At 45.5% G+C, this 16,070-nt stretch overlaps 1 protein-coding gene across 1 annotated transcript in view; it reads left to right on the top strand.

The window, feature by feature from the left end:
- Nucleotides 1-16,070, top strand: part of zmiz1a (zinc finger, MIZ-type containing 1a) — a 105,212-nt gene that overhangs the window by 64,080 nt on the left and 25,062 nt on the right. The window contains exons 4-6 of the mRNA XM_030070362.1: nucleotides 4,685-4,792; nucleotides 7,761-7,874; nucleotides 12,118-12,223. Of these exons, the coding sequence (XP_029926222.1) occupies nucleotides 4,724-4,792; nucleotides 7,761-7,874; nucleotides 12,118-12,223 (289 nt within the window). The 5' untranslated portion in view covers nucleotides 4,685-4,723. The remainder of the gene's footprint in view (nucleotides 1-4,684; nucleotides 4,793-7,760; nucleotides 7,875-12,117; nucleotides 12,224-16,070) is intronic.

The raw sequence follows: 16,070 nt of genomic DNA, 5'->3' as shown, positions 1-16,070 counted from the left end.
AAAAAGCAACCGGCTGGCTGTGTGAGTTTGCCACTAGAGATAATAGTGTGTGTGTGTGTGTGAGAGAGAGAGCGAGAGAGGGCTGGTGGCTTTTACAGACACACTGAGAGCAGAGATTGTGGGAGAGAGAGGGAGGGAGAGAGGCCAGCACAGCTGAGTGGTGTTGATTGGCCTGTTTGAAAACACATGAACTGCAGAGGGAGAGAGAGAGCAGCCTGGAGGGAGAGAGAGGGAGAAAGAGAGAAAGGCTCTGTGTGCTGGGAGAGAGTGTCGCGCTGTGCCGTGCCACGCTGCAGCCCAAACCACATTAGAGCAAATGAATCCATTCCACCTCCTGTTATGGCAGCTCCCGCACGGGGCCCCGGGAAGGAGAGAGGGAGGTGGGGAGGGAGAGTGGCAGCAGGGTTCAGATATGAGGGACGGAGCGAGGAAGAAAATGATGGAACAGAAAATGGAAGGCGGTAAAAAGGAGTCACATGCTGGGTGGCTGTAATGATGTCTGAGGGCTAGAGAAAAGAGGGCAAAAAGCACACAGACAGTATCAGCGAGGGGAAGAAAAGCCAAGCCCGCAAAATCTGAAAGAGGAGGAGGGGAGAAAATCCCCCGCTGTGTCTAGAGAGCGGGAGTCATAGTTACACTCTTTTCTCTGTCTCTTTCTCAGACTGTTGTTGAATAATGAAGATGATCTCTGGCCAGGCTTCACCCAGTTGCTCTTCTCACTGTTCAGCACTGCCCTCTACACCTAACACACGGGGTATAGCAGGGGATTTTGCATTAAAACAGCTCTCAAGGTCTTCCTTTCACTGCTATCGTATGGGAAAAAAAAACCAAACCCAAACATAATTCCAATTTTGCTGATATTCTTTTACTTGAAGTGAAAATGCCTTTTTTTTTTTTTTTTTTTTTTTTTTTTTTTTTTTTTTGCGCATAGCATGTTTCTTTCCTCCGGGGCTTGGGAAAACTGTTCAGAGCACAGCGAAAAATTCAAAAATGCCCTGGTAAATTTCAAGAGAATAACCATGTTACCTTGGAGATGCGAGGTTTTCTTTTTTTTTTTTTTTTTTTTTTTTTTTTTTTTAAATGTACTCCTATGCGGTGCACAGAATTGCAGTATATCATTAGCTCCTGTGTATCCAGCTTCATGCAACCCCCACTGACTGATCACATTCACAAAGTAACCTCCACTCGACAAAGGTAGTCATTTGTCTCCTGAAATGAGAAATCACTCATGAGTGATCATATGCCGTGTGTGTGTGTGTGTGTGTGTGTGTATGTATGCGTGTATGTATGTGTGTTGCTTGATTATGAAGAGATAATTTCAGTGGTCCCTCTCTCTCTCTCTCTCTCTCTCTCTCTCTCTCTCTCTCTCTCTCTCTCTCTCTCTCTCTCTCTCTCTCTCGCTCTCTCTCCAGTCAGTCTGGCCCTTCTTGCCCCCTCCCTGCCATACTCCAGTGCTTTTCATATTACTGTGCTTTTGTTTCTGAGCACTTATTTCTTGCCCCACTTCCCCCGGCTTGTTTTGCTCAGGAAAGAGAGAAGGCGGGAAATGGAAAGAGAGAAGGTGTGTGTGTGTGTGTGTGTGAGAGAGAGAGAGAGAGAGAGAGAGAGAGAGAGAGAGAGAGAGAAGGGGAGACAGAGAGAGAAAGACGAGAAAAAGAAAGGCATCCTCGGATGTTAGTATTATTTGTGGTTTGTTACTCTGCTGTGATTCATAGCATCCTCCCACCGCTGTTTAAGGGGGGCTGTAATATGCACAGCATAATTGGATGTGTAATCCTTTGCTTTGCACCTCTGGTAAGCAGTGCTGAGTGGAGCTGATTAAGATGTTTGGAAGACAATAAAGATTCAGCAGGCCCGTCCTCGGCGGATGCATGCTAGAACAACAACGCCAGTAGCCCGAAAAGTCTTTTAAAAAAAAAAAAAAAGAAAGAAAAAGAAAACAGTGTTCTAGAAAATGGAGAGAAAGAAAAGCGCACCGCTGCCATACTTTTAATGCCTTTTCAATTCAGCCGCAATCAGTCAGTTTATGGAGGAGGAGAGATGCATTTTAACTCCAGTGAAAACATTCCACTCTGCTTTAGATATTGTCTGTAAGATTAGATGGCCGATTCTGGTTTTATTTTGATAATAAAAGGCAAGGGGGGGGGGGGGGGGGGGGGGGGGGGGTTCAGGCGTGTTTCCACTGAGGTATAATCTGTTACACAACACGTTTTTTTGCCCTCTATGCAAGGGAAGAGAGGAAGAGAGTGAGTTCAATGGGAGGGGGCGCATCAGTCAGTCTGTCAGCCCGGACGTTCAGCCAGATGGATGGAGCTCTTTACCTCAGCGGCGACATCACTACGGCGACCCGTCGCATCCCGAACGCAGCCACCCACCCGCATTCCCACCTCGCTTGTTTTCCCCTCAGCGCCCAGAGGGTCCGTCTTTTGAGTGACAAACAAAAGCGCCGCCCGCCAGGGGTGCAGGGTGGAGTGAAAGCACAACAGAGGGCAGGAGGGCAAAAAAAAAAAAAAAAGAAAGCAAAGCGGAGGGTGAAAGAGGCAAGCCATCTCCACCACCACCACCACCACCACCTCTACCCCACTCCCCTATTTAGTCTTTGGTCTTGGCTGTGGGTGTGATGGGACAGCAGGGAGGTTCGGGAGGGGAAACAGTTAATCAATAGCCACAAGGTCAGACGGCCAGCGGCGGGCTGGAGTGTGCCCTCTTTAGTGCTCCGTGGAGCTGCCTGGCCGCCGAGGGGGATTTGTAGCACTTGTCAGGGCTTAAAGGAGCCCTCTGGACCGCTGGCTCCGGGTGCCGTGCTTCGCCTGGTTAGCGGTTACCAGCAGGAGAGGGAGACACCTGCTGGGCACCGGGTGACACCGCAACGCTCACAGGTCACATTGTTTGAGGTCAGGCTGGCTTTGTTTCCCGTAAACTGTAAAGTTTGCTGTTTTGCGAGGACTTTTCCCGCAGACGGTCAGCGCCCGGAGCCGCGCACAGAGCCCTGTTTGAGTCGCTCGCCTCCCACCGTTTGACCACACTCGGCTCGCTCCACCTCAGAATTCCCCCTTACTCACGGGAGAGCAATGTATCAGCCAATGTTTAAGACTTCCTAAGTGCACTCCAGGTAATTCTACTCTGGTAATGCTTAAGCTCAGAGGATTAGTAATACACTCTTATTCTCAAAGTGTTCCTTTGAAGTTGCACCTTTACACTTAATCAAAGTGAAGAATTCGAGCTGTTGTGTTTACATGCTCTGAAGTGTATGTATGTGCATGTGTGTGTGTGTGTGTGAGAAAGAGAGAGAGTGAGAGAGATAGAAAGAGAGCATCTACATTTGCCTACAATCTTCCATCTACAACATAAACACCAGACTCATGAAAACTGTCTTGTTGAGCTCCATATTTCCTCCTCTCTCTCTCTCTCTCTCTCTCTCTCTCTCTCTCTCAGCAGGGGATCTAGGGAGACCCTTTATCAGCACAGAGCAGCTTTCTAGAGCCCTGGCTCCCCCCCAGAGTGCAACATGGGGGTCTCTCAGTTCCCCTATTGTGTAGAGGAATGTGTAGTGGATCAACACTGATGGAGATAAACATGGAGGGATGGTGAGGGATGGAGGCCTCACTGGCCAGCCAGCAAGATACCTATTAATTCAACCTCCGCTCATCACTCAGACGGCTGGGCCCGGCGAGCGTGGGGCTGAAACTGTTGTTGTTGTTGCTGCTCAGCACAGGATCGGGACCGGAGATAGAGAGAAAGGGAGAGATGCTGTAAAGCCGAACGTTATCTGTTGTTAGATGCCGGCATAAATTAGTTGTCTATGTCACGCTGATAACCTTGACTGTGAGGTGTGCTTCTTTTTAAAAGAGGGATAACAGTTGATGCCCTTCCTCAGCTGTGGAGGTTCTTGCACGGTGATGTGTAAAAAATTTTCACGTCGCTAACGTGAAGCAGTGAAGTTTTCTCTTGGTTTTCATCATGTTGTTTTTTCGACCAGCTGCACTGCAAAAAGTCAAAATCTTACCAAGATTATTTGTCTTATTTCAAGTAAAAATGTCTTATTTCTAGTCAAAATATCTCATTACACTTAAAATAAGACATGATCAGCTCAGAAATAACTTGTTTTTAGACAATTTTCACTTGTTTTAGGTGAAAATTTACTTGAAACAAGTTAAAATTTGCTTGAAACAAGAAACAAATTCTTACAAATTTTTACATGTTCACTTGTGTCACTTGTAAAAATGTGCTTGTTCCATTGGCAGAATTTGTTTCTTGTTTCAAGTAAATTTGCACTTAAAACAAGTGAAAATTGTCTAAAAACAAGTTATTTCTGAGCTGATCATGTCTTATTTTAAGTGTAGTAAGATATTTTGACTAGAAATAAGACATTTTTTACTTGAAATAAGACAAATAATCTTGGTAAGATTTTGACTTTTTGCAGTGAGCGCCGCTTGCTGTAGAATGACTCTGAGCTGCGGTTTGGTGCGTGAGCCAAGCAAACAGGCTCGAGGTGTTGCGTGCCCTTCGAGGAAAGCGGTGCGCGAAACAGCACACGCGTCGCACTTTGAGATGTCATGTCATTGTCACAAAAGCCGTCAAGCTGTTAAGTCGCAGTTTGATCCTCGGAAGCGACAGGCTTTTTCACACGGATCACCCGACAGCCGCTTTGACTAACAGAGGTGCCTCTTCTTTTGTTTTTCAGAGTAAAGAACTTTAATGGCGTCCCGGTAGAGCCATCAAGATGAACACGTTACCATCAATGGACCGGCACATCCAGCAGACCAATGACAGGCTGCAGTGCATCAAACAGGTGTGTGTGTGTGTGTGTGTGTGTGTGTTACAGTAAAATTAGTGCAGTCCTTCATGTGCATAACATGCTTCTAATGCTTTAACGTCCTCCAGTGAGCAGGCAAGGTTTCTAGACTGAAGGAGACTGAAGGAGGCTGTGTTTCCTCCTCTCCTCTCCTAACTCCTCTCCTAACTCCTAACTGCTGTTCCCAGTCTTTCGTCTCACCCCTTCCTCTCCTCGCCTCTCCTCACCCTCTCTGTTCCTTTCTCCTCTCAACACCTTATATGGGCATCAGTTAGTCTGGCCATTAGCTCCAGTCACACAGATCATGTTGCACAGGGTCAGAGAGAGAGCAACAGCAAGAGAGAGAGAGAGAGAGAGAGAGAGAGAGAGAGAGAGAGATGGAGAGGGGAAATCTGTTAGCCAACACAAGAAGAGACTTCAAAGAGTGCTCCATAAGAGACTAAAGACATTACAGACTCAACTTCTCTTTTTCACTCCCAGTCCTGCACTCTCTTACATCACTTTCCTGACTCTTTGACGTATGCAGGGCCCTTGTTGTGGTTTGGCTTTAACTGCTTCCTTGACTCCGCACAGACAGATACAGACGGAGCGACACAGACAGAGAGACAGACAGACATTACCCAGGGCTACCGCCTCTGCCTCTGATTAATAGTCTAGGAGAAAAGGCTGGCTGGCTGGCTGGCTGGCTGGCTGGCTGGCTGGCTGTGGGTTTATTTGTTTGCACTGTATGCGTGTGGGTGTGAGCCTTTATATCTCCCAACAGCCATGTGACACCATGCTTTGCCAGTGAATCAGTGAATGATAGGGCTTTGGGTGTGTGATTTTTTGAGGTGATGTTTTTCTTTGTCCTGCACTCGCTCCCCGGCCCCACCTTGTCTCCCGAGCGCCCACCGTCGCGCCTGTCACCCAGACAGATAAAAACGCTCTGATTGTCACTGTGCTCTCAAATGTGATTGCGTGCAACAATGTCGCTGTCATCAAAGTCTTGAAAAAGCCTTCTTGTCCCCAAGATTCATTCAACAATGAAGGAGAAACTGGTGAATTTGACACCGCTGACACTCATGCATTCTACAAAGCATTCTCATTTATTTTCTTAATCCCAGGCATCACTGATATGCTTTAAATAGCCTCACGTCTTGCTAAATAAAAGCTCCCATTGTAGTTTGGTTGATACTCTCTCAGCCTTGTCTGTAATAGAAGGCGTAATAAAGCAGACTTCAAAGGCCCGGAGTTACTCAGTGAACTTGGAGCTTGTGCCCCCACTGCCAGCAGGGTGTTGTTTTGGTTTGGGGAGAACCGCTGGCAGAGAGCCAAGTGTCGAGCTGTTTTTCAGGCAGCCAGGCAGGTACTGAACAGCCTGATCCCTGGCTGGCCTGACCAGGGGTAAACGAGGACAGTCCATCACCTCGTGGAGGACAAGGGACTTTGAAGTCTGTCAGACGTCTGGCTCTTTGTCTGCTTGAAACCTCACCACCACTGCCGCCGCTGCTGCTGCTGCTCTCTCTCTCTCCCTTCTCTTCTGCCCTCCCCTCGCTGTTTTGTCCTCGTCCAACCCGGAGGAACAACAACAGGAAAAGCTTCAGCCCCATCCTCCACCTCGCTAGTCCTCCCAAAACTGTGTTGGGCTATTTCACTCTGCGGCCCTCCTCCTCCTCCTCACACCAGAGTCGAGGTTGTCAGGCGGAGTCGCTGGCAAACGCTGCAGCAGAAGGAGCTGTGAGTTCAGATCTAGACAGACAGCCCCTGCTGTGCTAGTTCTGATTCCTCTCGCGCCGGAGGCTGATACGCCTCCCATCAAGCAGCAATAATGCCAGATTATATCACTCATCTAGAACAGGCTCTTCTCCTCCCTCTCACTCATCCAGAGCATCTCTCAGTATCTCTCCCTCTCTCTCTCTCTCTCTGCATCTCTTCATCAATCAATCCTCTGTGAGAGCTAGAGTCCGCAGCTACCTCCATAATGGCTAATCTTCACATCACAAAAGATGAGTCATTCAAGGCCCCTCTTGAAACTCATAATATCATTGGCGCTCTCAGGGATTTTCTCTGTGGGCGGACACCGAGCCTGGCGTGTTAGGCCGCGTCCGCTCCGAAGCCCTTTTGTCAGGCACCACCAAAAGCGCCCCTTTCAAACCACTCACCTCTGCTGCCCCCTAAAGACAATAGTCCTACCTTCCCTGTGAGAAGCCACAAAACAAGACGCTTCAGTCTAGATGAGAATAATAAATGCTTTTAACTGGGCTCAATCTCGCCGACTGAACAAGCTGCAGCTCTCCGCCATTTCAGAGCTATTAACCTCCTGAGCCGTGAAGAAAGGGAGCCCAATTTTAAAACCGCTCATTGTGTCCTGCCAGTCTGAGTAGCCTTCAGACACAGGGAAGAAAAGACTCAACTGTTTCAGGCCTCAGTGAACAAGCAGAGAGACAGACAGGGAGAGAGAGACAGAAAGAGATTAGACAACACGCCAACGGTGTGTATTGAGTCTGCACACATAGCTGCCAGCACTAAAGTTGTTTTCTTTGTGCATAGCCAAGCCAGGCAATGGACTCCTAGAGCAGGGGCTCTGTTACATTTCTGAGAAAAGGCCATGAATGAGGGGAAGAGAGAGAAGGAGGATTGGACGGTAGGATTTGGTTGCTGCGTGGGTCATGGGGGTGAGGGTTAGAGTGAGGGAGGGTGTTGCCAAGAGAGATTAACAAGAAACACTGGCATCATTGTTGATATGGGTGTTATCTTCTTCCCACAATGCAGCAGAGCCCTGAGTGGGCGTACATTGGAGAGAGTCAGGGTCCTCACAGGGTTGTGCAGAAGCACAAGACGTTAAATCAAGCCAGTTTGGTGGGAGAAAATCAGGCTACAGAACTATTTGGCTTCAATGTTTTTCCAATTTGTACTTAATGTAAAAAAAAACAACTCATTATTTCCCCTTGTTTCTAACTGCAATCTCCCTCCCTTGTTTGCACAGCACTTACAGAACCCGGCCAACTTCCAGACGGCAGCCACAGAGCTGTTGGACTGGTGCGGAGATCCCCGGGCCTTCCAGCGACCTTTCGAGCAAAGCCTCATGGGATGTCTGACGGTATGCGAACGCTAATTATGGTTTACATTGGGTTTTTCAGGTACTTTTTAGCAGATGTGAGCAAAACAGTAATTAGATACATTTTGGATGCTCGGAAAAGAGATGAGGCGCACGTCGTCTTTATCTCGCCAGTGAATTGTCCACTTTTGAGGCTTTTGAAGTGCAAAACAAGTGAACCTCAACTGCACCTTAAGCGGCTCAAAGGTTAAAAAAAACAAACAAACAATGGATTCATGTGAAAATGCTACATATTCACATTGACATTTGACATTCCAGATGTTTTACTTGCACGACTCCTTCTTTTGCAAAGATGAGGGTGATCCTGTTCTGAAATTTAGCTCTCAACATTCAAATTTATTTTCCATATGCCTTTTTTTTTTTTTTTTTCACAAGCAATACGTTTTAGTGTTAGCAGCTAGTAGCAGGCTGTAGTTGCAACGGGTCTTCTTTGTTGTATCCAGCAGCTATCCAAGGCAGCTGCTCAGGCCATCAGGGGCCAGTGACAGAGGTTAAAGTCCTAGTCACCCGTTAATGTTCCCCCCAACACACACACACACACACACACACACACACACACACACAAAGACAGAGAGAGAAAGAAGCTTAAACAAGGCTGTGGGTAGCTGGTCACCTCTGGCTAACCCCTCTCAGTTCACCAGCTCATCGATCTGGGCACTGGGCCAGAGACCTGGCCAGCAAATCTGCACCAGGTGTGTGAGAGAACACACACACACACAAGCATGCACATACACACACAAGATGCAGCACAGCAAAGAATTTACAACTTCGGGCGCGTATCGCCAAGATCAGTCTTTGAAAGAATGAAGAAGCAGCTGAACTGGTACCATGAGCAAAGAGATATATGCCCATTGTGTAAATGACCATTTATCTGTGTAATGTGTAAATCACAATAAAAGCCTCTTAAAGGCCGATAAAGAGCTATACAGTGGATCCCCCCCACCGAGATCCCTCTTAGCAAGGGGCCGTTTTCATCAGCTAAATTGTTTAATCAGTCTAAAAGAGCAGAATGAACTCTTATCTGGAGAATTTCAGTTTGCACTCCAAGACCTTACATTCCTTCAAGGGTTTTGTCACGATGACATTACCTCACTGCTTATGTAAATCACAAGTTGAAAGATGCGAGACTTTGTAGCTCTTTGAATCACGGCCTCTCGTTGTAGCTTTCGCTTCACTGAGCATAGGCATGAAAGTACACACACACACATGGCATGTATGCCTCATATGGCAGCGCCTGCTCCTTCTAGCCAAATGTACATGTGGAGCTCATCCTCTGTTGGCTTCTCCCTGGTGGAGTATCAGCACTGACACCAATAAAAGATGACATGACTGAGCTGTCAGCACTTCACTGATACCTCTATCTCTCCAGCAACTATCTGTGCTTTTTGTCTCTCTTCATGCATACTTCACTTATAGAGAAGTGTGAGTCATGTCAGTGTTGTGACATTTTTATTTTGGTGTATTTTTAGCGCAAATCTGCTGCCTACAGCAGCCTATATTCTTTCTGCCACTAGTCCCGTTCATTTTGTTTTATGTCACTAGTGGCGTCCACTGGATGTGCTGCCGCAGCACTATGTGGCCATATCAACAACAAACAGAATTTTTTTCCCAACAAATAGATAAACAAGGATATGAATGGCCCACTAACCCTCCAACCCCCACCCCATCCATACGCTTTCATATTGACTGAAATATGGGCCTGGATGTACATCCTCAGAAGGAGATTACACTGAAAAAGGCTTATGAGGTGAAACACTGTTAAATCCCTGTTGAATCTATGCTAGCCTCTGTAACTGGCTGCCTGCCTTGTACAAACCGTGGGGCGGACGCACTCAGGCAGGAAATTAAATGATTGACAAGAACACGATTTGACTGACTGTCAAAAACGTCAGCCTCATCAGATGGTCGAGTTTAATAGATCCAGTTGCGAAGTTACCTCGTCCCTGGAATGACTGTCCTAATGTCTCTCTGTCATGCGTTTGAGGCTTGTGTAGCGTAAAGGCCTACAAAAAAAACCTGACATCTTCAACTAAATTAAACATACTGTAGATTCACTGAATCAGAGGTAATGTGCATTATCACTTTTTAAATTACATAATCAAAGGGACTCATTTTTTCAGTATTATGGCAGTGCTCTACAGTTTTTTTTTTTCCTTTCTATGTACAAACAAGCACATTCCCTTTGGCAGAGAAAGCTTCATGATCGCTGCTAGCTGTGATGTTGCCTCTCTAAAAAGACACCCCCGCTGACCTTGTTAACGGTAATGTGTGGTTTGGGGTCATAGGGAATGACGCTGTTGTCATTCTGTTGGCAGATAAAAGCAAAGGTGTTTCCACTTTAATAATGATTTACTCCTATCTCCCGAGTCCTGTTTACTCTCACTCAGCATCCCCCTTAAACACTACATCAGAGTCTGGGAGGCTCCTGGTCCTTGTCCCATAAATGTTCAACCTCTGTTTGAAGTCATTAACACATAAGCCTTGCTAAAAACCTTATAGCTGGGGCCTGGTCTTTCTCAGCAAGAGGGCGCAACAAAGAGGACTTTATTTTTAACCTTTGACTGTGCAAGCATGCTCTTTTTTTTTCAACACTGCCCTCCTACACACTCAATTAAACAATTCCTACCTGAGTTCCCCTGTTGGCCACTGTGCAGCTCTGTTGGACGTGCTAAGTCAGATCAAGAGTTAGGAGGGATACGTGTTATTTTTTTATTTTCCCAGCCAGTCTGGGGAATTCAACCCGTAACTTTGGGTCACAAGACTTAAATTTGGGGCTACAGCCGGCCCTTGGGAGCCTGTTTGAAGATAACATGTCCCTCTGCCTGGGAGGCTGTCTGTGTCCTGCGCTCTGCTCTCTGTGCACAGTAACTGTGGTTTGGCTCACTTACCTCTCTTGGAGGCAGATGTAGTCATCAAACTGGTCCAGCCTCTGTATCAGAGGAGCAATCCAGACTATAGACTCCACATTAATCTCTCTGTGTCTGTCTGTAGGTTTGTGTGTGTGTGTGTGTGTGTGTGTGTGTGTGTGTGTGTGTGGCCATGTATTCCCCACGTTGTGCACACGTTTTATTTGTTTACTCAGAGACTTATGGAGACCAACCTGCCTCATGAGACATACAAAAAAGCAGAAGCAGATTTTGCAGTTACTAATTCGGGTTATAATTGGGATTAGGATTAGGGTTAGGCAGGAGTTAATTATTCGTGATGCACAGGGTCAGTTGTCCACATCTAAATTCCAACAACAATGACAGTGTAATATCTTAGACCTATTTAGTTGGTGCTTTTTTACACTGACATCTGAAATCATCTGAAGTCAGGCTATGTCTGAGATGCGTGACGTTGCATTAACAAATCAAGAGCATGTTTAAACAAATATCTGGCTGCCTCTCTTTTTTACCTTCAGGTGGGTAGTGGGCGGGTTCAGGTTGTTATGGAAATGGATGAGGTTGGTTGGATAGACTGTCCTGGTGGGACTGGCAGTCGCGGTCTTAAAATAAAATTAAAAAAATACCTGTGTATCACCATTGGCTATGGTTAAGATTAGGGTAAGGCTGGGGTAAAGTCAAGAATGGATGTAAGACAATATTCCCACAGGAATAGTTATACAACTGTGTGCATTTCTACATGTATGCACATACCTAAATAAGGCTTAATAACAGTGAGCAGATACTTAGAATATTAACACCATCAATAGCAACTTTAAATGTGTCTTAATGTTTTCCTAGCATTCGTTATTCTTTTAAACAGATTATTTCATAGTATGGAGTGAGAAAGTAAAATGCGCCTCAAGTGACTTTTATAGATAGATAAATAGATAGATTATTACTTTCAACAGAATGTCTGCAGGCCCTTTAAAAGTCTTAAAATGTCTTTATGAACATTAAACCATAAACGTCATAAAATACCCTTAAATTTGAATTTATGAGGCCTTAATTTCAACATAAATGTTTTAAGATGACCTACCATATTCCTAACTACAATTTACCTCTGCACTGAAGCAAATATAGTAATATAGTGCTTTTTATGTATAGCCTCTCTACAAAAGGAATATTTGTCCAAAAATCACTCTTAAATTTCATTAAGATTGGTCTTTAAAAAAAATCTGATCACTTCAGACATCCTGTTCAGACAGAATGAATCATTAATAAACAGCTCAAATCATAATAATCTTTTCAGACCCGATAGGGCGCCAGCAAATAATGATAATCCGCCGTTCTTCCTGCAGGTGGTGAGTCGCGTGGCCGCTCAGCAGGGGTTTGACTTGGACCTGGGCTACAGGTTGCTGGCTGTGTGCGCTGCCAACAGGGACAAATTTACTCCCAAATCTGCAGGTAAGACCCAACAGATTACCTAAGTATGCAGGGTGTATTGTTCCTCATCCCTTCGTTACCCACCTCATTGTGAAAGAAAACAGATGACACAAATCACTAAACGGCTGAAGTTCCGTATTCACTCAGAGTTTCCTGTTTCATTACTGTGCTTAGGTCATGTTGCATAAATGTGAAGTATATTATGTTTTCACTTTTTAAGCTGCGGGATATCAGAACATTTTATCGCAAGACACAGATAATCTCACGGTTGTGTTCTCTGACAGTTTCAGTTGATTTATTTGTTACTCTACTTTGATTTACAACACTTGAGAAAAGTGCCTTTGCTCATTTTTTTAGTTCCTACAAACTGCATTGAACACAGATATCACACATATGTCCATAGAGCTTTATAATGTCAGATATTTTTAGTCCCCATTAAACATTTATGTGCCATTGATATGAGCCGTCCAGGTGGTAGCCTCACAAAAACAGTCTACTCAACAGTCTTTCTCTCCACACACGTCCACACAGCTGTGCACGCACACACACACACATGTGCACACACATAAAGACAGAGCGCCAGCAGTAATGCTATCCTCAGACATTTACCTATCAAATCCAATTTCCTCCAATCCATACCTTCTCTCAGCCTCCTCCAGTGCTGCTGGAGTGGCACGTTCTTGTACATTTGTCAGAGTGAAATGTTGGCTGGCCGGAGGGGAGAGGGAGAGAGATGGATGGCTGGAGAGGTGTCGCTGATGTGTGTTGGACCACTCACTCTGCCTGACAGAGACCTGACAAAGCCATAGCCAGCCAGTCAGAACACAGATAAACCTCTGTTCAGCAGTTACATAACTGACAGTGGTTAGCGTCAAATATTTTGATTAAACTGTCTGGTTTCTTTGTTTTTTCTGACAAGGCGAATATGTCACAGTTTCATAACGGGAACTGTAGTGACAGTACTGACAGTAAAGCTCTGAAATCTTACCCCATAATTCCTCATATAAGCTGTTATGTGTTGCAAGTGAGCACGCAGAAGTGCACAGAGAGAAATTTATCAGTCACTGTTGCTTTTTTTTTTTCATATAAGCGTGTGAGAGGAACATTTGCTCATGCAGAATATCTTCTTTCAGTTGTGGTGGGCAGTGTCTTGTAGGAAAGGAACTTAGGTGGGCAGACAGACGTCAGTGTACGATATTGATTGCCGTTTTTCTCCCTCTGTCTGTTTCCCTGCGTTGGGGTAATGCGATTGTTGTCCAGGCATGGCTCAGGCTGGCTGTCTGGGCCGACTGACAGTCAGAATCATCTCCAGGGCTGCTGATGATTCTGGGATCTAATCGAAGACAGCACTGTGTTTCAGGAAAGGCTGTTTATACACAGTGGACAAATGGGAACTGTAGTGTAATTACGCTGGGGGAGGGATGGGAGATATGATGCAGCCAGCCATCAAACGAGGCAGGCAGGGTGGGAGGCAGATGTGACTCAGGGCAGATCTTACTCACCGAGCATCCGTCTTGCCTCCCTTACAAGGACGTCTGTCTGAGGAAGCAGACGGGAGGGCGACGGAGGAGACGTGACGCCCACTGCAACTCAGAACCACATACATGCGCTCATACAAATGCATTAACAAAGACACAGACGAGCATGCGGCTTTTACTGCTCTGGCACGTCTGCCCATTAAAGACCTCGATTGTATGGCGCAACCGTCCGCGTGTGTACTCGTGTTTGTCTGTGTATTTGTATGTGTGCGCGTGCATGCGTGTGTTTGTGTGTGTTAATGTGCAGCCCCAGCATAATCTTCTGACAGCCGGCATGGCGACAGAGGGCTGCACATCTGACACCTGAGAGCCCAGACAAGGGTCAGGAGTCTGGGCTGCTCTCTGCGGGCTCCTCAGAGGAAGAGCCAGACTCTCAATGTTGCTGATCAATCACACTGAAGCTTTTTTACAGACCATCACTTAAAGAGGAAATTGATAAAACGATTACTGCCATCTTTTTTTTTTTTTTTTTCTCCTTCAGACTACTTTGGTTGCTGCAAAATTAAGTTGACGAGTGTATTTCTCACTACACATTCAGTGCAGTCTTGTTGATTTGATACTCCAGCATGGCCTTTCATGGTGGTCAGACAGACATCCGGCTTCTTAATACATGGTGATTTAAAAAAAAAAAAAAAAAAAAAAAAAACACCACTTAATCATACTGCGATAACTCAAAAAATAAGGATCCTCTTTTCTTGTGGCTTGACTCTGCTTAGAAGTCTACAGAAAGCTTTGTGGCGAAGACGGTTGAGAACAGCCAAGATAAACATCTAAAAGATGTCTTGTGTTCATTATGTCCTTTTTAACGTGTGTGTCTCTCTGTGTGCCCATGCACCAACATACTCTCAAAGCCAATTGACACACAACCATAAAAAATCTAGCATGACCACTGAACCCACGGGAGAAAAATGAATCCACCAGCTCACTCCATGGAGGCACTAGGATTATCAATAAAATTTGACTTTTGCCAGAAGGGATTTTTAGAGGAAAGAGAGCCCATGAAGAAATCATAAGGGCCTCTAAATTGCACTTTTCTCCATTGAAATTCAATGTCTGGTGTGGCCTGTCGAGTCAAGCGCAGAGATTTTCAGCAACAGCCGACTGGTGCCGATGAGCTGTCTGGGGATTGTGACCCTGCAGTGTGGCCCGGGGGATTAGAGTGTTGCTCTAATCTGGATTCAGCCAGTGAAGAGACTTATCTGCTGTTAGGCCTGCTAGCATTAGCACTGTTAGCTCTCAGTTCCAGTCGGAACAGACAACATTAACCCTGTTAGCCTCACTATAGCAGCTAACATTTAACTCCGGCAGGCTCCTCTTTATGTTTCATTTACATTTCAGTGATTTGATCAGCCACCCTTGTTGACCACAGTTAACCCTTATACCCTTCCATCCCTGATCTTGATCAATAATCTTGAACTGAAAGGCAAACAGTGCTGTGCTGCTGGATAGCCCCCTTTTCAAAGAAGGTTTAGCCCCACTGATTGAGATTATGCAAGCGTCACTCATCTTGTCTTCATTGTCACCGAACATCATGAACTTTTCAGATGCCACGTCTTTACATTCATACTCCATCAATTAATCTTCTTAGTCTTGTTAATGTTTTACCTCTAATGATCCGGAGTCTGCTACAAGCAGGCTTCCAGCTGAGAGCTTCATTAGATAATAGGTATGCTGCTGGCCTACAAAGACACACAACCCTAATACACTCTGAGCTGCAGGGCCACTGTCAAGTTCTGCAGACAACAAATCAGATTAGTCGTGTAAGCTATCAGTGGTTTTACTTTTTTGCCTCGCTGATTCTGTCAGTCTGTCACCAAGTTGTCTCAGATAAATTTGTTGTCCTTTGTTTCGAAGCGTAAGCTCCCCGCTATCCACTAATGGGCCTTAACAATTAGACTGTCATCATGCCAAGTTACACACTTGTCCTGTCAGCTGTGTAAAGTTCTCTGAGCTTCTCACTGTCTGCTCCTTTAAGGCATGCCCCTCTTGGGTTTTAATTAAGTGAAAGTTAAGCTAAGGTGTGACCCAGGGGTTATTTTGATGTGTACGCTTTATGTTTTTCGGCACGTCTTGACACGTCCCACATTAAAGGCAGCTACTGCTGGAATGCTCGCAATGTTTTAGCATCCCTGTGTAATGTTAAAGCCAGACACAGGTTTCTGCTTGTTGTTCCTCCTCCCTGCTCATGCAAAAATAATGATTCAGCCATTTGTGTTGATATCAGCTCACATCAGGTATACTAAAGACAGGATGAACTACATTTTATAAAGGGATTTAAGAAATGTAATGTAAACTGTCATGACAAATACTTCATGTTGTGGCAAAACAGC

The sequence above is a fragment of the Myripristis murdjan genome, chromosome 15, assembly GCF_902150065.1.
Source record: "Myripristis murdjan chromosome 15, fMyrMur1.1, whole genome shotgun sequence".
In the NCBI taxonomy this organism is placed as follows: Eukaryota; Metazoa; Chordata; class Actinopteri; order Holocentriformes; family Holocentridae; genus Myripristis; species Myripristis murdjan.
The sequence above is the reverse complement of the archived record's forward strand: the minus strand, read 5'-3'. Positions and strand labels throughout refer to the sequence as shown.